Source organism: Poecilia mexicana, unplaced genomic scaffold, assembly GCF_051168715.1.
Source record: "Poecilia mexicana isolate PSO_F unplaced genomic scaffold, ASM5116871v1 scaffold_2, whole genome shotgun sequence".
NCBI classification, from domain to species: Eukaryota; Metazoa; Chordata; class Actinopteri; order Cyprinodontiformes; family Poeciliidae; genus Poecilia; species Poecilia mexicana.
The window spans coordinates 23,633,414-23,655,949 of record NW_028263371.1 but is presented as its reverse complement, the minus strand read 5'-3'; the positions used below and the strand labels follow the sequence as shown (position 1 = coordinate 23,655,949).

The following is a 22,536-nucleotide window of genomic DNA, read 5'->3' as shown; positions in this document are numbered from 1 at the left end:
AAAATAAAGTCATTTTCCCCCTAAATCCTGTTTTGGCAAAAAATGACTTTGGCCATTAGTTTAGGAAGTCGACGATATAATATAACATAATATAAGTTATCCTTGTTGTACCTTTTGATACTACACATTTCCTTCCACTAAACTTTCTAGGTACTTACATTTTTCACTGAATTTATCCAATATAACATAATAAAACAATTAAACATGATTTTTGTAATATAACATACTGAAGAATGTTATCCTTGTATCCTTTTCATACTACACTTCTTCCTTCCACTAAATTTCCTAGTTATTTAAATGTTTCACAGAATTTTTTTATTTCTAATATGACACAATAGATATATGATGTGATATGACATAAGATAGTATAACATAAAACAATAAATAATGTAACAATATAATATAAAATATATATTATAATTTAATACAACATAATAAACATCTAGGCTGACATTATCCATGCCATACTTCTTCCTTCCACTAAGCTTTCTAGGTATTTAAATTTTTCACAGAACTTATTTCTAATATAACACAATGTAACATATATGACATAATATAACTATATCATGCAACATTGTAACATATAACAAAATATAACAAACAATAAAACATAATATATAACCATCTAATCCCAGACTTCTTCCTTCCACTAAACTTCCTGGGAATTAAAATTTTCCAATGAATGTATTTTCTTTTATTTAATATAATGTAACATATTTTATATAATGTAACATAATGAAATAAAACAATTTAATGTAACATTTTAACATATGATATAATGTAAGATGACTTAATAACATAATAATATAACATAGCATAAAACACCCCAAAGCTGATTTTATCCCACATTTCTTCCTTTCACTAAACTTTCTATACGCTTACATTTTCATTTGAATTATGTCTTTTTTTTTACCTGGATAATTACTAAAATGAGAATAAAATGACCAATGAATGGCTGAATGCGTCGGGAGCTCACCGTGTGTTTCTGCCAGCAGTCCCTCAGGCAGGGCCGCAGCTTCTTGTGGACGACCACTTCCTGCATGTCCTCCAGAGACGGGTGCTGGCCCACCTCCTCCTCGAACGGCAGCATGTACTCATCCACAGGGCCTGCAGACACAAACAAGTCAAGCCCAACTCCTCTGCTGGAAGCGGCCGAGGCGGCTGCGTCGCCCTCACCGTCTGCGGCGGTGCACCGAGACGCCAGCTCCCACAGGACCAGGCCGAAGGCGTACATGTCGATGCGCAGGAAGGAGTCGCGCTGGAAGTTGATGGCGCCCTCCAGGACTTCAGGAGCCATGTAGCGGCGGGTTCCAACCTGCAGGAGAGAAGGGAATGATCAGAGGAGTAAGGATTTAGCAGGAGAGGTGAAACCTCAGGAGGAGTTCACGTCACCTGTCCGTGTGTGTCTCCTGCTGATTTTCCAGCCTCAAACTTCAGAGCCAGGCCAAAGTCAGCGACGCAGGCCGTCAGGTTGTTCTTCAGCAGAACATTCTTACTCTTAATATCCCTGAAAAGGAAAAAACAAAACAAAAATGACTTCAGGTTTCTGCAACGTGGCAGGGTGTGGAAGGAGTAATATAATAGTAATGGCAGAATAATGTAAGAAGACATTCTCAAAGATCAATAAACTTTAAGCTCTAATAAACATTTAACACCGGATCTGGAAGAGATTTTAAATATACATAATAAATGACTTATGAAGTCTCTGTCAGCACCACATTAAACACTTTTATCATCCAGTTTTTGAGAGAGAGAAATGATAAATCATGCGAATGTAAGTTACTGAGCTCGTTTTAATTGATTTACTTCTTGGTACCTGTGAGCGATGGACGGCTTGTGTCCGTCTTTGTGTCCAGGGATGTCTTCGTGCAGGTAGGCCAGGCCGCGGGCCGCCGACTGGGCGATGTGGCACAGCTCGTTCCAGGACACGACGTTGGCCTTCAGGTAGTCGGTCAGGGAGCCCTGCACACGCACAGAGACAGAGGTCAGTTTCAGCTAGAAAACAGCCTGGAATCAGCTTCTGCCCTCCAGTGTTTGATAAAAAAAATAAATAAAATTCTGCAATTATCTTTTTAGATGCATTTTCTTTAACTGTTGTTATAAATTACAGCAAATTCAATATGTTTTTCAATAGGTTTCGGCTTCTTACTACGACTTGAACTGGATGTAAAGGTTTTGTTTTTCTATCAGTTTTCTCATTTATTTCATTTGACATTTTACATGTTTGAAATAAAGATTTCACTTCAGCTCAAACATCAAAATCGGAAAGATTAAAATACAAAAAAAATAAGCTTTAAGTAAAAAAAAAAACAAAAAACTAATGTAATATAACAAATACATGTAATAAAGTTGGGGTAAAAAACTCAAAACAAATGTAAATTAAACTGAATAAAAAGTGTCTCCACGACCTTTAAGGGAAAACAATGCACATTAAATAAAAAATACAATATAAAACAAGCAAATCACAAAAGAAAATGATAAAAAAAACAAAAAATGAACATGGTACCATTATTTATACTGCCATCTAAACGTAGATTTGATTATCCAGTCAAATACTAGATAAGTGCAATCTGCTCTGATGACACTGTGTTGATTTATTGAGAAGGAAAACATTAATGCTGTTTACCAATAAATGAATGCAGATCAGAACGGGGAATAAATGTGAGATTATTTAGGTTTAGATAAAACAAACAAAATCTGTGGCATTATAGGAGCAAAAACACAAGAAGAAATAATTTATTTTCATTAAAGACTGGTGTGGTTATAGATAATGACCACTAGAGGGCAGATGGCTCCTACAAATGAACTGATTAACTCAGCTTTAGTTAAAAAAAATCACCTGGACTTTTATGTTCTTCTTTCTGACATGTTTGACTTTTTCTCCCTGAAATTACCAGTCAGTCATTTTCTCTGTGAATCCCGTCTTCGATATCCACGTTGCGACTACATGAGAAGACTGAAACTCGGGGAGTTTTGCAGGAAATTTAAAGCAAGCCTCTGCATGCAGACTTCACCACACAAAGCTACTCGGATGCATCGAATATCAAGGCATAAATCAAGCGTGAAGACGCCGCTGAACTGTGCAACCACCGCTTCAGAGGAGAGCCTCTAAAGAAATTCTGCAGCTCTGCTGGAGCTCTGCCACCACATCGAGAATAAACTGGACATTTTTCAACCATTTTGATGCAAAAAAGCCTCCTTAGAGCCAGCAGATCCACTTTAGAAGATGCAGGAAGAACAGAGTCGATTATTAACCTTTAACCATAACTGTCTCCAGCTGAACAGAAACAAAACTGAGGAGGAATTATCTAGATTCAATGCACAGATTGAATTATTTCAGCTGGAAACTCGAGATCAGGCCTGAAATTTGTCCTGAACCTTCAAAATCACATAAAGACAGTTACAAAGACGATCTTCTGTCACCTGAAGAACATTTACAGGATTAAAGGAAGATCTAGAGAAACTCATCGGATTGATTGCTGCTGTTAGTTTATAAATCACTGAACGACTTAAAGATCTGCTGCTTAAAGGTCTGCTCTGCACCCCAAGAACAAAACATGGAGAAGCAGCATTCAGCTTCTATGCACCGCAAATCTAGAACAAACACCGAGTTCCTTTCACTCTACACTAAAATCCACCTGTTCAGAACCATTATAAATAAAATGTTAGTGGTTTACTGTGTGGCGTCTTTTATGCACAAATAAACTTGACAGATTGATCGACTGATTGCTGAACCTTGTCGTGGTAGGCGGTGATGAGCCACAGCTCCAGGTCCAGGTTGTTGTTCCTCTTCTCCACGCCGATGAACTGCAGCACGTTGTCGTGCTTCATGCCGCACACGCTGTAGATCTCGTACTCGTTCTGCCAGGAGAGCTTGTCCTGCGCCAGAAGAAGAAGAGTCAGCCGTCAGCTTCACCGCTCTGCTGCTAACCCAGCGCAGGTCCAGGTGAGGAGGACCCACCTGGATGGGGAAGATCTTCACCGCCACGTATTCGTTCAGCAGCTGGGCCTTCCAGACGCAGCCGAAGCGCCCCCTGGCTTTCAGCTCGATGAGCTGCAGCGGCTTCTGGCCCAGGATCGGGGAGGGAGGCGAAGGTCCTGGATCCTGTGGAGAAGCAGAAGGAAGAGAGAAGGTGACAACACGCCTTCTGGTGGTTTTACCCAGAGGTTTTATTGCTTTATTTCATCCTTCTGCTGTCCGGACTTGTGGGAGTTCGGCCCGGATTTCAGGGAAGTTTTTTTTGGCTGAGGGGAGGCTGCAGACCCAGCAGGGTTTGGATCCATTTATTTCAAATTAAGTCAAAGCCCAGAGGGCGGCCTGAGCTTGAATCTGAGATAGGAAACCTGCCAGCTGGAAGCCAACGAGCCGGAGAGAAAAAACACAGAGAAAAGCTTAGAAATCCACTGATTACTCTTTACTTTGTGTCTTTTTATTTTCTGATTTCTCCAAAAACTGCAAATCAAGAGCTTTACAGATGCAGAGGCTCCTGCGAACCTCTGCTTTAGGTTTAGCTTTTCAGATAACATTCTGCAATACATTACCTGAAAAACTATTGGTAAAAAATCTAAAAATCTCACTAATCTATACTACAAAACAATCTTTAGTCGTTTCGTTGTGGAAAATCTCCATATTTCATCTTGACAAAACGAGATCTGGGATTAATTTGTTGCAACAACGACCTGAATTCAAGCAACTCATGATGAGAAAACAAGACCTGCAGTTGGTTTTGTTGTGATATTAGTTGATTTTTTTTTTTTACTTCCAATTAGTTTTTGCAAACATGTTTTCACACGGTCTTGGTATCATCAGTTCAATAAGACCTGGCCTTTGTCTCACAAAATAACAAGGTGGTTTTAAAATGACTCCACTTTTTCTTTAAGGAATAGAGCATTAATGTTACATTTATGCTTTTCCACACTTGCATCTTAAAATAATCCTTGTGATCTGGAAGCATCTCGCATGTTTTTGAGGAATTAGATGTTTTAACGAAGCCGTGACGTTTCTCCAGCTCTACAATCAGTCCTCGATGTAGTTTTCCAGACCTCCGCCTGACCTCCACTGTTCCAGCTGACTGCCATTTAATTACATTACAAACAGAGGAAACGGCTGCACGAAAACACTTCATTATCTACAGCAGCCAACTTCTGCTACATGTGCGTCACAAACTTTAATTTCTCAGCGCTACGGGGCCAAAGAAGGTCCCAGATACGCTTCAAACGTCATTCCTTCAAGCACAAATGATTTCAAGCCCATCCTCATCACCGAGGAACAACTGTTGGGTTTCTTCCTGGTAAAACGAGAAATAATTTAGCTGTGTGAAAATCATAAAAGTCTCATTTTAGCTTCTTCTTGAGGTTAGACAACATATTATTGGTTGTTCAATCTTAGATTATTCCCTTTTCTAGCACCAAATGTTACAATATTTATGTTGAAGAAACCAATACTGATGTTTGAGAAAGTAATTCCAAGTTAAGTTTGACTTCATATAATAAAGTCCAGTGTCTAATGATCAGAGAATGACATTCAGCTCAGCTATGATAGCTCTGTCATAATTGGTAAAAATGACATTAGAGAACTCATGACTGCTATTATGGATATTTGGAGAAAAAAACAGAAAGCAGTGGACTTTAATTATACGCTGCAAGAGCGTGGGAAAAGAATGAAATGTGAAAGTCAAACCTTCCCAAGCTATCCTGGATATCTAGTATCAATAACAACATAAAAACAATTCTAACTCATGAAGTTACATCAGTAACACCTGGAGGACAGCTGCTGTTGATTTCTGAACTCCAGGAACGTGTGTTTGATTTTATGTCAGCAGGTTTGCAATAAGGACTTTCAGATTTTAAACACCTGAAAATCACACCGTTAAAAGTCTTAAGCTCTAAAAGGTTTACTGGAAGGACACTAAAAAATGTCACTTTTTGATGTTTAGCAAAAGATGGGAAGAAGCAAGATGTGCAGAAATGGTCACATGTCATTTTCTACATGTCAAATATCGAATCTGTCAGGACAAAATCAGTTCAGTCGAGTCAATCTCTGACTACTAGGCTGTACATGTTACTATCTACAATAACTCTTTATCTAAATGAGCTACAGCAACATTTCATAATTTCCCTTAAGGATGGAAAAAGTATTTTTGATTATGAGAAATCAAAAAGTCACAAGTTTCATTTTAGAAACTACCAACCTCCTCCAGATATCTAAAAACTTCCACCATATATAAACATGCAACTAGTAAAAAATGATAGTGGCACTCGGAGGATCACCATTAAAACAACAGGTGTGGTTTGATTATGTAGAGCAAGTTCAAGGTTTGAGGCTGTAATAAATGTACAAAGTGTTGACGTTTTCGTTCCCACTGTAAAGAGGTCGCAGTAATCAGATTAAGACCAGAGATATTATGTAAAGTTATGAGGCAGTATAGCGCATACCACAGCCTGTTAGAGTTTGCATGTCGCTACAAATGTCAGAATAAAACACACAAGAGCCAGTGTGTCTGAGTGCGGCGGGTCACGCTTCCTGCATGCGTCCCGTGTTCATGCTGATGCCGTTCAAACAAAAAGCCAAAGCAGGGGCAGCCGAGCGCTCCCGATCCAAAGTAGGTTAAACACAGCTGGTGATCGGGATTAGGCTGATCACTTTCACATGTGACTTCACAGAGGGCGGCGGACGCCGGAGCACAGGCGAGAAAAGCGTGAGGAGCAGAGGAGAGGGGAGGGGGGAGGTTAGAAAGAAGCATGCAGCGCCGGAGTCGCATTTCCGAAGGGATAAAAGGTGGAGGAGAAAGACGAGCACATGACTGACGGCCTTTGATGCAACCAGATATGCTGCTGTGAAATCTCAGCCTCTGAAAGAAAGAAAACGGCTGCCGGCCTGCGAGGATGTTCATGTTTTCACTTGAACCGCAGCAACTTTCAAGTCCCTGAGGCCTCGGCAGGATCTGCTCGGAGTGATGCGTCGGGGGAGTGTGTTTTCTTAACCTCATAAAACAGGATTCAGACTCCAGCCAAGTCCTGGGCTGTCAGAGGAATAAAAGGAGGATTTCAGGCAACACGTACGACCTCGGATTGATTCACCAAACCTCGGCAGCCAAACTGCACACGCAGTAAAAGAAGGAGCTCAGAGTTTATACGGCATGTCCTGACAGGATCCCTGAAGCAAGCTGAGTGACATCCATGCGGGAGTTTTTATTGGTTTGATTTTTATCAGGCGGAAATTTTACAGTTGGTCGTGAACTTTGGCCTTTGAATAAAGTACGCCAGAGTGGCTTTTAACTCCATCCCTGTGACAGCAGGGAGAAAGGAACAAAAATACGAAGAGAAAACACCTCTCCTGTTTCTTTCTGTGTATTTTTAAAGGGAAAAATCACAGCAGAGGGGGAGGGAGCGCGCTGCCTTGCAGAGTGTGAGGGTGAAGGGAGGATCTGAATGTTTATTTAAGCTAGCAGAGAGCTGTAAGGCAGACCTGCTGTCTGCATGGCGCTTTCACACCAAACACAGGCCAAATCGGGGCGTAAACGACCCTCCATGCGGCGCAGGCTGGCTTTCACAGCAGCCTCCATCTCCACAGACAGGCTTGATCTATCAAAATAAGGACTCGAGTGTTGCTCCGACAGGGAGCTGTGTGGAGTTTTCCTGCTTGAGCCGGCCTGACGTCATGGTTTCATCCAGATGGGATTTGCCGTGACGACAGGTCGTCACCAGAAAGACTCATCAGAACTGAAAGCCGCGTCACGGTTTGGTGGGTGATCCACCAGATGTGGTTCATGGTTTTATTTTTTCTTAAAAAGCAAACAAAACATGTGCAGCAAAGCATTTTCACATGTAATTGCTTTTTTTTTTAAACGAAGAAATCTCGCTTCCTCTTTTAAGTGGAATAAATATGACGCGTAACATAAAACACCGCCTGACTTCTGTTAAAATCCAAACTTCCAATCATAAAATAAATAATTTTGATAATCTTTTGTCAAATAAATTAACTCCTTATGAAGCTACAGTTAGAGAAAGACGCATCCAAGCCAGCCTGGGTTTACATAAATAAGTGAAACGGTGATTAACTAGATTTTTGGAAAACTGACTTCAGTTTCACGAGCGACATGCTGCAGCATGAAGAGCCACTTTTATAGGACCTGTCCTACAACATGAAGTAGGCTTACTGATCTCAACTTACAGAAAGGACTAAGAACGGATGAGAAACATCATGAAAGTGTTACAGAGGACTTTCAGACTCCAGAAAACATCAGTTAGATGTTACCCACCAATAGAGAAAACATGGAACAGTGGAGGAAGCATGATGGCGGCGGTGTGGTGATGGCTCAAGAAACAGAACATATATATATATATATATATATATATATATATATATATATCTGCTGTGGCGTGACTTTAAAGATGGCAAACGAATCAGATTCTGAAAGCAATTCTGCAGAAGAAAATTCAACCTTATGTGAATAAATGAAAGTCCAGGATGAAAGGTCGGAGTTTGTGTGTCTTCGCTGAACCAAACCTTTGAGTCACAAACGCAGTCTGGTCTGGATCACATTTCTTAAAGTCGTCCCATTTAAGCCTCTCCAGACTTTGGGTTTATTTGGACTTCTTTCAGGAGAATGAGTTAGGAACATTTTGATTTCATATTTTGCAGGTTTATAAATGCAGGAGGATGTTAATAAGAGGCGAAAGGAACCAGAACGATCCGCCTGTTGATGAAAATGAGTCGAGGTTTCGGACTCTCCTGGTGCCGCTTTTAAAAATACCTTTTGATTTTGCCTAATAATCCAAGAATTGAGGAATGTAAGTGAAGCTCAAGAGTTTCTGGAGTTTCCAGAAGCACAGCGAGGATTATAATAATTCATCAACCAGTAAAAACGCCACCAAGAGAGATTCCTTCTAATCGAGAGGAACCAATGAGATGTGAGAAACAGTAATGACCCATGAAGGTGCTACAACTGCATCATTAATCCTGGTAGTGAATTCCTGTGGAGTCAATCTGCTTCTGGAAACCGCCTAGCGGACCTCAGGCTCGGCTCGGCCCGGCCCGGCCGGGGAGCCACCGGATCAGTTGTCCGATCGCAGGGCGCCAAGGCCGCGGAAAGGCGCGGATTACACGCAGTCAGCAGCCCACAGGAAGCAGGAAAACAGAAACTGCTGCTTCACACCGTTCTTCCCAACCGTTAACCGGCTCCTATGGCCGAGTCGGGTTACAGCCCCCCGTCCGTCACATGAAAACGACTCCTTTGGGCCCCGCGTGAATCGTCCACTTTGGGTTTTGATGCGAACCAGCATGCAAAAATAAACCGGAACGTGAAGCCTGAGTTTTCACACACGTTTGGTCGAGGCTGATAATGAACCAGAGCTGATTCCTCTGACGTCTGCAGACAAATTCACACGTAAATATCTGCACAGGTTTCACTTTTCAAACAGTAAAACTCAAGTATTTTCTTGGACGTGGAGCAAAAAACAACACAAGTTAACTAAAAAAAGATAGTTTCAATTCACTATTAAATTATGACTGTTGTTAATAATGTATTGTGGTTGTATTTTACATTCTGCTGGAGGAATATGCTAAACTAAAATATAACCAAATATCTGTTTTGAAATGTGTCTCTAACATACACCTGATTGGTCCAGAACAAAACATTTCAATAACTTTGTTTGACGTATAAAATATAAGACAATCAATAAGTCATTGAGTAATTATGAGTAATAAATATTCATTAATATTTAACAAATCATGTTAAAGTAAATGACCTTCCTGCCCAAATTAAATGCTTAAACAAAATAAAGTTACATTTTATCTTTAACAAATTTCTTGCTAAGTTTTCCAGCATGTAGCAAATTATATCCAACTTAAAACAATAAAAGCTTCATCTGATTTAACTTCAGACAAGATATTTATGTGTTATTAAATGTAATGTTTTAATCAAACATTAGATTGCACCTTATTACAAAATTGTGCAATTTGAATTAAAAAAGCACTTTCCAGGACTTTCCTAACTTTGAAATCACAAGTTTTCAAGGATTTCAAGAACCCGAACCTGCAAAAACATTTCCTATTCTTATGCTCAGGTCTGAGATGTCCGTTCTACTGAAGAAGAAGCAGCTACACATCCTTAAAAGTGGGTCACATGACAAACATCAACACCACAAGTGAACATTTGTAGAATAAAAGAAGAAAAAAAAACGAGGGGCTGCATTCAAAGCCGTGTTGGCGACTTTCCTGCATGCACAGAAGCAAACAAAAGACATTCATTCATGCAATTAATCCAGGCGAGGGGGAGAAAAACAAAAAGTGTTGTGAGCCAGAGTAAGCAAGGCGGTGCTGGACAAGGCAAACACAACGGTGGTGCAGGACTGAGGTGGAGAGGTCACGACCTCTACCCAAACGAACGTCAGTGAAACTGCTCTTACCTCCACCATAATATGGAAGGCGTGCTTGTTGGAAAAGGAGCATAAGAAAGCAAAGAGGAGAGATTACTGCTGCGTTCCGTCTGTTAGTGGATGAAGCAGAGGCAGGTTGAGACGCAGGCCGGTCGTCGCGTCAGAGATCCAGACGTCTGATTGGAGGATGGAGGCGACACACGGATAAGGTCAGGTGTCGCACGTTAGCGGCAGATTTAGCAACGGAAAATTAGCGTCGATGACGGGTGGAAACCCAGCGAGCATGAATGTGTCACAGACGACATAAACTCTCAAACATGCACACATCAGAGACTGAGAGGCAAGAAACTGGAGAAACTACCGGTGACCTTTGAACCTAAACACATTTTGTCACGTTATGGATAAAAAGTTTATTAGCTGTTCAACTTGACCCTCTGTATAAAAAAACATTTTCTGTAAAGGCCTCAAAATTCAAACTGTTACTGGACATTTGATCACACCATGCCTGTTGTGAGATACGGTGATGGCAGCATCATGCTATGGGGAAACACATCAAACTGATGGGAAGATGGACGGCGCTAAATAAAGAATAGCCTCGCTGCAAAAGGACAAAATACTACCAAGTATTTTTGGTTTAGTGTCTAGTGCAGATATTAACTTAAAACATGGAGAAAATGTTGTTTTATTAGTGAAATAATCTGCCAGTGGAACAAGTAGATGATATTTTATCATCTGTAAACCTAAATTGCTACTTTCAACAATGACAAAAACATGCAGTGATTTGTATTTGGATGCATGTTTGAGCTTATAAATTAAGTTTTAGTTGTAACTCCAGAGAACTTTTAGTGTTTTTCACACATTAAGAACAAACCTGTAGAAACTTAAAGCCGAGGTTTTGGTGAAACCTTCATTCTAAATAATTTACAGTGGCCCTCCAGTATTAACAGGCTGCCAACAGATAGCTTAATCCACCAATAACGTCTTATTTTATAGGTCAAACATCAAATATACCTTAAGACGCATTAATGCACACAGTAGAAAACACATATAATAACATATATATGGTTCAAATGTAGATTCATGGAGGCTTACAGACTCCTTTGTGTTGGTCTATCACATAAAATATCAACAAAATGCACTAAAGTCACTTAATATAAAGTGACAGATTGTGAGAAAGTTCAAAGGACACTTAAAGAAATGGAATATGAACAGATTTACGTCTTAAAACCAAAATAAAAGTCAAGACAATACAACTCATTTGCTGCCAGATGATCAACATTATCCCTCAGCTGAACGACTCAGGCTGGATTCCTGGAGATTTATGGGTCTGGGTGGGAATAAAGAACCTCCCCAACGTAAATAAATACATTAAGTAATAGACTTCCGTCCGAAGACTGGCTCACAAATAAATTAGAGGAACAATGGAGTCAAATCGCAGCTCAGACACCTAAAGTCTTGGATTGGTCGAGGAAGCCTTCACACAGCCACGTAGTTTTAGAATCGAGATTTTAGTCTGGAAAGACTCCTAAGACCAGGAGAAACTAAAGTGAGAGTTGTGTTTGAGTGCTAAAGGTCTGAGCATTCAGACACAATCGACTCCAGTTTGTCTCCACTTGGCACCGAGGCGTGAATAATGGAGGTTTGGTGGCAAAAATGCGCTTCAAGCCGGAGCAAAATCATGACGACACCACCGGTTCATGCAGTTCTCATCTTTCTTCCTCTGCGTTTCATCCTGGATGTGATCTTGTTGCGGCCTGCAGAGTCTATAAATTAAATGTGTGCTGAAGAAAAGCCAACATGACTCGTTTTTCGCAATGTGATAAAGATAAATCAGCCTTCAGCTTTATTAAGTCCACCTCCAGCCTGGCCCCATGTAAGCCTCACAGATAGATGAAGAGATGCAGAAGCAACTCAGTTTTCTTTCTCCGCAGCCAAACAGAAAGAAAGTGAATAATCGCATTCAAATGTATTATATATTCAGAACGGGATGTATTTGTGAAGGTAAAAACGTGAAAGGTTAATCCCTGGTTTGTGTTTTTCTAACAGCACTCCACGCCAAAGCAATGTAAAAATGACTGGGAGTGACATCAGGCAGCAGGTTTAAAGACGGTCTCTGAAATGTGTTTTGTTCTGTGCAACAACAGAAACCAAACCAGCATGACGATGTTACTGGAAGCACTTCTCACCAAAGGAATGCAAGAATGACTGACAGTGACATCAGACAGCAGGTTTTTCAAGTTGGGAAAACTTTCAGTTTCACTTTGGTGTTGGGAATTGCAAGTGTTGAAGCAAACTGGCTCACAGTTCAGTAAAATAATATGTTGTAACATTTATGCAGCTAATTAGCTTATTGGTGCATGCACTCATGTCACACAGGTACCTTTGGAAACTGGTGTAGATGTTGGCCAACCTTTGACCATTATGCAAAAATATTTCTCGCCTTGAAGACTTTCAAACATGGTTTTCACCAAAAAATGTTGGGCGGGTGCAAACCGAGAGAAAGAGGCCAAGGTGTGACGATAGAAAACTAAAAATCAAACGTGAAAACGCCCTTAAATATTCCATACGACAAACATGGGACCTAAACTCCTCAGAATTACAAAGCTGGCATAAAAATGCTAAAATTGAGAAATAAAAAAAAAAAAACACTTTAAAAAATAGCAAAAAACAAAGATTAAACTCCAGGTGAAGATAAAACATAATAAAAAGCAACTAATCCGATTCTAAATTAATCCAACCAAAACGTGATCTAAAACTAACCACACAAGACAAGTCAAGGCAACACAAAGAGGAAACAGAGCAAAGACCTTAAGACGCCAACAAAAACAAAGCGAGAAAAGAAAATGCATCATAAGCTGGATGTTAGTCTCTGATGTTAGTTTCTCATCATCTATGCATGAGAAAAGCATGATTAGTCCTTCAACATGGCTCAATTAATACCAAGAGGGCCTTCCATCTGCACCGGATGCTTTAAATCCAACACGTGTGGTCAGTTTGTTGCCGTCACATTAAAAATACATGACTAAGTGCAGCGCGTTTTTCTCCAGAGACTCTGTTATCGAGCAGGCCGAGTCATGACTGAGCAGAAAACCTAAACAACGTTCCAATAAACACATCTGGGTTTTTGACATTTCACTGACTCGCTGCAAGACGATCCGCAACGTGACGCCAGAATTCGGAAATGAACGGCTTGGATTTCATCTGCCGAACAGAAGCGGAAAGCCTGACAGGAAGGAAGATCAATGCTCTCCAAACTGTTCAGAAAAATACTATGAGGCGAGAAAAAGTTTTTAATGAAGCAGCTTGAATTCCCATCGAGCGGATTTTAAATACATTCCTGCGCTTGCGACCTCCTTTTCCTTCCCTCCTGCCCTCCTACACCTACTCCTTTATGCAATAATCCACTTCAACTCCATTACAGTCGCCCGGCATGACTTCATTTGCTCCACGTTGGCTAATATATTTCATTTTATTCACGCATTGCTGAGAGAATCTCTTACATATCGCCGCTCGATATGTTACCCCTGATCTGGTGGTGCCGTTTATCCCCCCCCCCACCCTCATTTATCCGTTTGCAGGTAAAAACGCTCCATAAGCCTCTTAGACTTGCTGTTTTTCCGATGCACATCAGCTTTGTTTCCAGATTGCATTGTGTAACTGTCTTTTTATCTCTCTCCCGCTAAGCTTCGGCGCTCTGCAAATACAATAAGTGAGCGGAGAGAACTGCACGTCTCTCTTCGCTCGCTCGCTTCCCCCGCACTGCACCCACCCACCCACTCACCCACCACCTCCATCCTCGGAGGCAGAGCTGCGAGCTTCTCTGTGTTTAGTTTTGTTTGCCTATATAAAGCCTCATCAATAATGCAGAGGCCCCTGACTCCTCTTCCATACGCTGGAAAGCTCTGCTTTTCTTCCCCCTGCTGCCGAGCAGCTCAGCGTATAGCTCTGCTGCAGAGGAGAGAAACACGAAGCTAAATTCATCAGGAGTTTAAGAGTTTAATTTCTCTGGAGCGCGCAGAGAAAACGGTGGGGAGACCAGAAGAGACTCTGAAAGGTTCGAACTCAACCAGCGCAATGAATTTCCGATGAAATTCAATGAAAGAGATTTCTAAAAAAGCATGAAGCAGAAGGTTCACACGAGGTCCATGAGCGGAACATTTCAAGGCTTTTGTCATAGATTTCTAGTTTAACTTAAAAGAACAAAGACGTGTCTGTCTGGTGGTTCAACGAGCCTCTGAGATGATGTGAAGTAACAATTATCTGATTCAGTCGATGTGGAGGAATGTTGGTCCAGTTTGAACCAAACTTCAGCTGCCCATATCATCACCCCGCCTCCTCTGTGCTCGACCTTTTTCTTGTGGATTTTAGCCGAACATTTCTCCTTTGGTTTATTCTAAAGCAGCTCTGCAAACTCAGGAGGCAGAAAGTCGTGATAGATCCGGAGTTTGAGCGGATCTGAACTGAAACGACACAGAAACCGACTATGACTAAAGACTGAGATATTTTTACCTGGGAAGCAACGAGCTCAGATGTTTACAGAGCTGAGGTCAGGACATGATGGACGGCTGGACAGACGGATTTTAGTTTGTAATATTTCTCCTTTCAAACTGTTTCCTTCCTCCAGACTGAAGGAATTTGTGAAACAGAGAAACTTGGATGAACTTTCAAGTCGGACCAGCTAACATATTTAAACCTTGGTAAATTTACGACAGGAACTATAAACATAACTGATCTCTGCTTCACTCTCAGTGAAGCCCTGAGCATCCACCGTTTCTCTGCTCCAAACAGTAAAAGATGTTTGAGTCCAGATTGAGGACATTACAGTCAAACACTGTGACAAAGCTGCTTTCTGCTTCTGCTGCTTCCATTTCCTGGGAAAGACTAACGTGACACTCAGGAACTGAGGCGGTTTCCATTTCCTCTGTTAGCATTTAACAGGTAACGGTGAGGTCACCGCGGGTGAATACACAGAAAGAGAAACTCGGACGCCCGAGCGCCGGGTGAGACTTACATGTGTGGGGACGAGGGCAGCAGGGTAGGCCAGCTTGTGGTGCCTCCACATCCAGAAGGAGAAGAGGACGACGCCGGCCAGGCCGATGATGGGGACCAGGGAGTACAGCAGCGTGCTGAACAGCGCCGGCTTCGGGGAGAACGGGTTGGAAGTGGCTGCGGGGACAGACAGACAGGAAGTGGTTGGAGAGGAGGAATGAACGCTAGGAGACGCATCCGATTGGGCGGCAATAACCCCGGCTTACTGCTGCTGTGCTTAGAGATCATATCAGAGCGCGCACACACGCACACACACACACACACACACACACACACACACACACACACACAGAAGAGTGGGGCGGGATTAGCAAATCCATCTCGTGACATAACGTAATCCTGCAGCCAAAAATACCAGCGCTCTCTGCCGGCTCGGCCCGTAACAAGGTGCCACTGTTTGATTCAGCAGCCGGCAACGGGTGGGGGAGGGGCTTCGCCAGCTGCTCTGTGGGCCTCTCAGGCTGTTAGCGACGACTTCTTTACACAACAGGCTGTCTGCAGGTTTCTCTCAGTCACATCCAAACCAACACAAGCAGACAGACGAGCCTGGTGGCTGTAAAGTGAGAAGTGCAAGGACGTCGGACGAGCCGCTGCCGGAGGAAACACTGGGAGGACTGGAGGCTGCTGCAGACGCAGCTTCCTGTTCAAACTCTGGACTCCTGATGTCTGAACACTTCAGTACAGCCTCCATCCAGGCGGTTTCTGCTCTTGCTTTGGACTTTTTCACTAAAGCTGCTGTTTAGGGTTGAAACCGAGTAATCGACTCATCGCCAGCTGGAGTATAGAAACTCTATAAAAGGCCTTTCGCTAAAAGAGCAACACACTCAGACCAATATCTGATCAAAAACTGTACAAAAATACACACATTTTAGATTTAATATTTATTCCCAGAACTCCTCAAGTTGCAGTTTTAGCTTCACACAGTTCAAATTCTGCAAAACATTTCTATTAAGGAACTTTTCCTGGCTCAGAACAGATCAGTTCTACACTGAGCTTCTCACATGTTGATGTTAGAAGGGTTTTTTTTATTTGCATCCTTTCCATAATAATCAAGGATGCTTTTACTAAATTTTAGGCAGCTGAAGGCTTAAGATTCTGTTTAAAAATCTAATTGAATTGCATCTTTTAACATATTTTTAATGAAAAAACCTGCAGAATGTGTCAATTTTTTTAAGTGATTAATCATCAGAACAGCCTAATTTTTTTTAATTAAAGAAATGCTCAAAATGATTAAACTTGATGATTTATTTTTCTCTGATGTCGTATTCCAACATGGCGCAGAGGAGAGAAGCTGTGCTGTACGTACTGTAGGCGGTGGAGTGGCTGGTGTCGTTCTGCGGCTGCGTGTCCGGGACGTACATGAACCTCTCGTTGCACATGTTGCCTTCACAGCAGCAGAAGAAAACCTCGGGGCTCACCTTCCTCTCCACACACTCGTAGCTGCAGAGGACATCGAGGTGGGAATTAGAAACACACACACACACACACAAACACACACACACACACAGAGCGATCCATCTCTGCACGCAGAGGCACTTTTATTATTCAGAGTGCATCGAACATAAAAGATGTGACGTTGTGCAAAAAGCATGAACACACACTCCTCTCTCTTCTTTTCATTCCCTCACAGCCACAGAGGACAATGAAACACAACATTTATTAAATAACTCCTACGTGAGCCAATACACACGCGCACACACACACACACACACACACCCACTATTTCACTCTCTCAGAGTCATCAGATAAAAGCCAAAGGAAGTGGCAGCCGCCCTCGACTTGCTCTGCGCTCTCCAGGGAGGCCAGCCGGCGCCGTCTGAACCGAGGCACCTGAACGCAGCGGACTGCAACTTTATCGTTTGACAATCAAAGGAAAACACAAATTGCCTCAAACCAACTCCTGATACCAGCTTCAAATTCTAGTGAGCAGAAAACTATGAAGACACACTTCATTAGTAGATGCTTTTTTTAGACTTTTCAGAAATGTAATCAGTTTCAAGCGCAAAGCTTTTTCATTTCTGTCAGTTGCAGTAATTAAAACGTGGCCTTGTGCGAGTTATTCGAATGGGAAGCACACCGAGGGACAAAAAAATGTGCTCAAGGTGAATTTAAATGTGTTTAGAGTTGCCAGTGAGTCATGATGAGCTGGCTTTGTCTTGATGAGAAAGGAAGAGCTGTCTGCAGGCGATAAATGTAAAGCTACCTCACAAAGACTTCCATCTCTGAGCTGGATGAAAACTGAGGCGATGCTTCACAGAATCTGAACCCAGGTTTGAGTTCAGAACTGAGATCTAAGATCTGGGCAAACGGTCCTTTTAATCACTCAGTAATCAATGAAACATCTGATCGATGGGTTTGACAGAAACTCAAAGCCACCGCCAGCAGATTGAACATTATCTGATAATCCTGCAAAGATCTGACCAAAAACCTGAAGGACACATTATGATTCAGTTTAATGAATCATAAATTCAATGAAAGAAAGAAATACAAATATTTTAATGCAACTGAAATTAAGCTAAGTGAAGATAAGCTAGGTAGAATAAATTAATCTAAAGCACTGTAAACAAAACTAATTTTAACAAAAAGTTCTAATAAAATGACCTAACCAAGCTAAGACAGACTGAGGTGAAATAAGAAACTCAATTAACCTACAAAAAATAAACTAAGCTAACATAAGCTAAACTAATGTAGGCTAAACAAAACTAAGATATGGTAAACTAAACTAAATTAAGCCAAGACAAGACAAACTAAGCTAACAAATTTAACTAAAGCTAAAGTAGGCAGGGTAATCACCAAACTAAACTCATACAATATATGCTAACATAGATTCAAATAAGATAATGTAGGCTAAACGGACATAGCTTAAACTAAGCTAGTGTAGCCAAAACTAAGCTAACATAGGATAAATTAACACAGGGTAAACTAAGATAGGCTAAGCTAAGCTAAAGTAATGTAAAGAAAACAAATTTTCACAAAAGACAAAGAAAGCTAAAGTAGGTAGGCTTAATTAAACCAACGTCAACAAACTAAACTCATACTGTGCTAAACCATACAACAGTATGCTAACGTAGGATAAATTAAGTTAACATAGGCTAAGCTAAGCTAACTTAGGTTAGAATAAGCTAAAATACAAATTTATCAAAGGTTAAAATGACAGAACTAAGCTAAGATAGACTAACAACATTAACTTACCAAAAGGTAAATTAAGCTAAGTTACTTGAAACAAGTCAAGACAAACTAACATTCTTTAGCCAAGACACATGCAGATGAACAAGCTAGCATATCATGCTAACAATTTAGCAATTCAATTTCAATATTTCTTAATTAGCCTCACAGAACAGCGCAGTAGTTATAATTTAGTGCTAAAATGTTTTCAAATTATTTTGGGAGTTAAAATTATATGTTCTGCTTGTCAAACTGTTGTGACGTTATATTTAAACGCAGAAATGGGAAATTGTGGCATCTTTAGAAAGAACTACTTAAATTAAAATCAATTCACTGCTATTTTTGTTTTGCTATGTGCAGAAAAAAACATTGACAGAGTTTTGGGTCAAAATTAATGTTTTTAGGTTATTAAATAATGAGAAAAAGAAGCCTGCATTTTCTCATGGTTCAGTTGAAGAAAATAAAACATTCATAATTTCAGGGCACATTTCTGCAGCTTTAGTCCAAAATGAATCATTTGCGTTATCTAAATCATCAGTAAGGACACAATACTTCTGCTCCCTCAAACTTATTGAAAGTCTCCCTGCGTACCTGTCGTAGCAGTTCATGTCGTCCAGCCAGCAGCCCTGCTTGATGATCTCAATGGTGCCCGAGACGTTCTTCCACGTGGCGAAGCAGTGCCGCCGCTTGTCCTTTTCGCCGATGCAGTCCTCGGTGCCGGTGTGGTTGCTTCGGTCCTTCTCCCAGCTGGAGCTGAAGAGGACACATTCCTGCGTCTCCGAGCGTCCCAGAATGGCACCTGCAGAGGACAAACGGGGACTCACTTCAGTACGGCTGTTTGTGCTCTCCAAACTGAAATAGAAGGTAATTTAGTTTTGTTTGAATAACGGCATCAAAACACACAATGAGCGAAAGTAATAATAAAATTATGCATCTGCTGAGATTTTCTAACTTTATTTGGGAATCAAAGGCGGCTGGATGCAAAGTGAGCAACGATACAGAGCAATCCTGTATGCAATACAGAGGTGCATTTTGCATTTAGTTTTTCGTATGTATTCTTTAGCTGCAGATGCATCCTTTCCAACTAATGACGAAGCATATACATAAATAACGCAGTCATTGCATTTTAGGCAATCAAATGTTTATTTCCTTATTTAAAAAATAAATTGCTTATTTGCATATTTTCCTGTATTTCTAGTATTGTGTAAAAAAGGATTCAAATGAAAACCCGACTGATCGTCTGAATAATCGATTACTAATCTTTACTTGCATAGCTGCTGGAAATTGTTTTAATAAAAGCAATGTGAAGAATGTAGAAATATTAAAAGGGTATAATTATTCTTTCAAAAGGATATTCTGATGTGAAACAGTTTCTAAACATGTAAATCAAACATCAAAAAGCTTCTGAAAACTGTGTTATTCTCCAAGCCCTGCAGCTCAAAAGAGAAACAATCAGTGATTTCCAACAAGCTCTGATAAGGTACACTGAGTGGTTAACATAAAAAAAAACACACAAAAAAAAATCTAATTTTTCTGAGGTGAAATGCTCCGATTGGGGTTCTTGTGCGCGATTACAGACTCCAGGTGCAGCTAAATGAAAACGGAGAGAAATCCCACACCAATAAATGTTTGCTTGTTGTTCATTCCTGCAGAGTTCTTCAAACAAATATGAGATTAATTGAGCAATTTACGCCGCAGACATGAGAAATTAGTCCTCATCTTCCGCACTGGATGTTCATTTAAGTAAAGCCGGTTAACGCCTCCCTGAGAGCCCTGCAGCCTCCCCTCTGCAGCCAGCAGGAACAGCTGCAGAGGGGTCACGCTGCCTCCCATCCGGACCCGCCGGCGCTTTTCTCTCGTCACATCGTTTCCTCTGAAGTGGAGGAGTATTTCGCAGCAACAGGTGCAGCCGGGAACTGTTGCATCTGTGACTGAGGCGAGTGGAATGTGCAAGGCGGAAAAATGCAGAAATAATTGGTTTGCTTCGCAAATGTGCAACGACGAGACGTGGGGAATAATCGGACGGAGAACGCCTGCAACTTTTCCTGCACTTAAAAGTAGAAAGGGAAAAAAAAAATAAAAAATAAAAATTAGCATTGAGGAAACTATCTATCATCACCACAACGCCCTGGAGCGAGTCGCTCACATCCGTAACAGGAATTATGTGTGAAGAAAAGCTGCTGAAAAGGAAAGAACAAGACAATAATGGGGACGTAAGTGCATTAGATATGGCCCTGCAGGAATAGCACCGCATCCGGAGGTTAGAGACAACTCCTTTGATCTGACAGCGTTGATGGATTGTTATTTTTGCCCAACATCCAGCACCCGGGGCAACAGAACATGGGAGAGAAGCCCCAGTGCTCAAAAGACAGAAGTCTGACTGCATGTTCCCCCCGATGCAACTCTGAGTTCCCGTGTTACGTGATTTGCAGTGAATGCAGCAGCAAGGCAGGATCTCCTTTTGTTCAGATCAGAAATGAAGCAGCAACTCTGAGCTGCTCCGTCTTTACAGGCTGCTAAATTAAATCTGACCTCAATTTGATTCTTATTGTTTTAGGTGACAGACTTAAAAAAAAAAATATTGTCAGCTGCAAAAATATATTTATTTTATAACCGGGACGACTGACTCTACACTCTATGAGTAGAAATAAAAAAATGTACATGAAAAGGTAAATATATATACATACTTTAAATTAACTTAACATCTTTAAAAAAATATAAATATGAAATTATGGATTAATAATCTTTAAGTAAATTTCTGAAAAAATTTCCAGAGAAATACAAACATTCACATTAAAGTACATAAATTCATATTAATGATTAAAACAACTAAATGATGTGAAAACTTTGAATAAATTAATCTAAAAGCTTCTAAGTAAAAGTCTAAACCGACATTTAAATACTATATAAATGTGCATATTTTACTTCTAAGCAAACATTTATAAATGAATATTATTAGCAATTGATTAATTTCTTTTTAAATTATTTTTTTTTCAATTAAGAGAAATTTGAAAAACAAATTCACTTTTTAAACTAAATAAATTTAGTCAAAAGAATAATTCTATCTAAAAGCTTCATATTTAAATATATTCTAAAGTAAAAACGTACAAATAAATAATGTTTTAAATCATGTGGAGAACAAGAACTTTCTATATCAACTAATTAAACTGCAGCATTGGATTCTCTCTGACCTGCAGCATTAAGGCCTGCATGTTTAAATGGAGCTTTTCTTTTTTTTTTTTTTCAAATGCATTTCCTAGTATTGCGATAGCAGAGCGTCGTCTCAAAGAGCTCGGAGCCATGTGAACTGCAAACACGGCTGCTAAGAGCTCCAATCAATCACAGGTGACAATACATGGAGCCGCTTGCCAAAGGTGAGCTATAGCTGCCCGGATATGAAGGACATAAAGCGCAAGAATCAATCTTCTGGGTTGTGCTGAAGTTTACGAAGGCGGATATGATGGGAAGCTGCCGGATTGTGCAACGGCCCGCTTTCCACCCGGCAGCGAACGAGAAAAAAACTGCTTTGTCTGAAGGGAGAAATTCACACAGTGGAATGAGACGCCATGAAAGGACCGGCTCGCTTTGTTTACCCGAACGCCGCAGATAATTCAGACTTATTGTAGCCGCTTCATCATAATCAGAGTCAGACAACAGAGATGGAGGGAACCTTGAGATGCATGAATGTAAGATAAGACAGAAACACATTCTCAGAACAAAGATGAAGACTTGAAAAAGTGTTTCAGGATCTATAATTGGGGTCACGCAGTTCAACAGGGCATCTTTTAAGCAGCTCGCTGTCGGGTGCTATGGTAACCGCCTGGCTCCATTCATGATGCTGCCACTTTTTATTAGAAAAATCAATCAACATGACCCAATACAATGCAACTTTTCCATAGATCCAGACATCAATTTGCATTTAGTGCCAAGTGGATGAAAAGT

The 22,536-nt window shown here is 40.7% G+C and overlaps 1 protein-coding gene across 1 annotated transcript in view; it reads right to left on the bottom strand.

Annotated features, from left to right (window-relative positions):
• Positions 1-22,536, bottom strand: part of LOC106905709 (activin receptor type-2A) — a 41,040-nt gene that overhangs the window by 5,343 nt on the left and 13,161 nt on the right. Inside the window, exons 2-10 of the mRNA XM_014970673.2 lie at positions 19,186-19,393; positions 16,736-16,869; positions 15,392-15,546; positions 3,962-4,105; positions 3,736-3,879; positions 1,817-1,962; positions 1,393-1,507; positions 1,177-1,315; positions 977-1,107 (exon numbers count right to left, since the gene is read on the bottom strand). Of these exons, the coding sequence (XP_014826159.2) occupies positions 977-1,107; positions 1,177-1,315; positions 1,393-1,507; positions 1,817-1,962; positions 3,736-3,879; positions 3,962-4,105; positions 15,392-15,546; positions 16,736-16,869; positions 19,186-19,393 (1,316 nt within the window). The remainder of the gene's footprint in view (positions 1-976; positions 1,108-1,176; positions 1,316-1,392; positions 1,508-1,816; positions 1,963-3,735; positions 3,880-3,961; positions 4,106-15,391; positions 15,547-16,735; positions 16,870-19,185; positions 19,394-22,536) is intronic.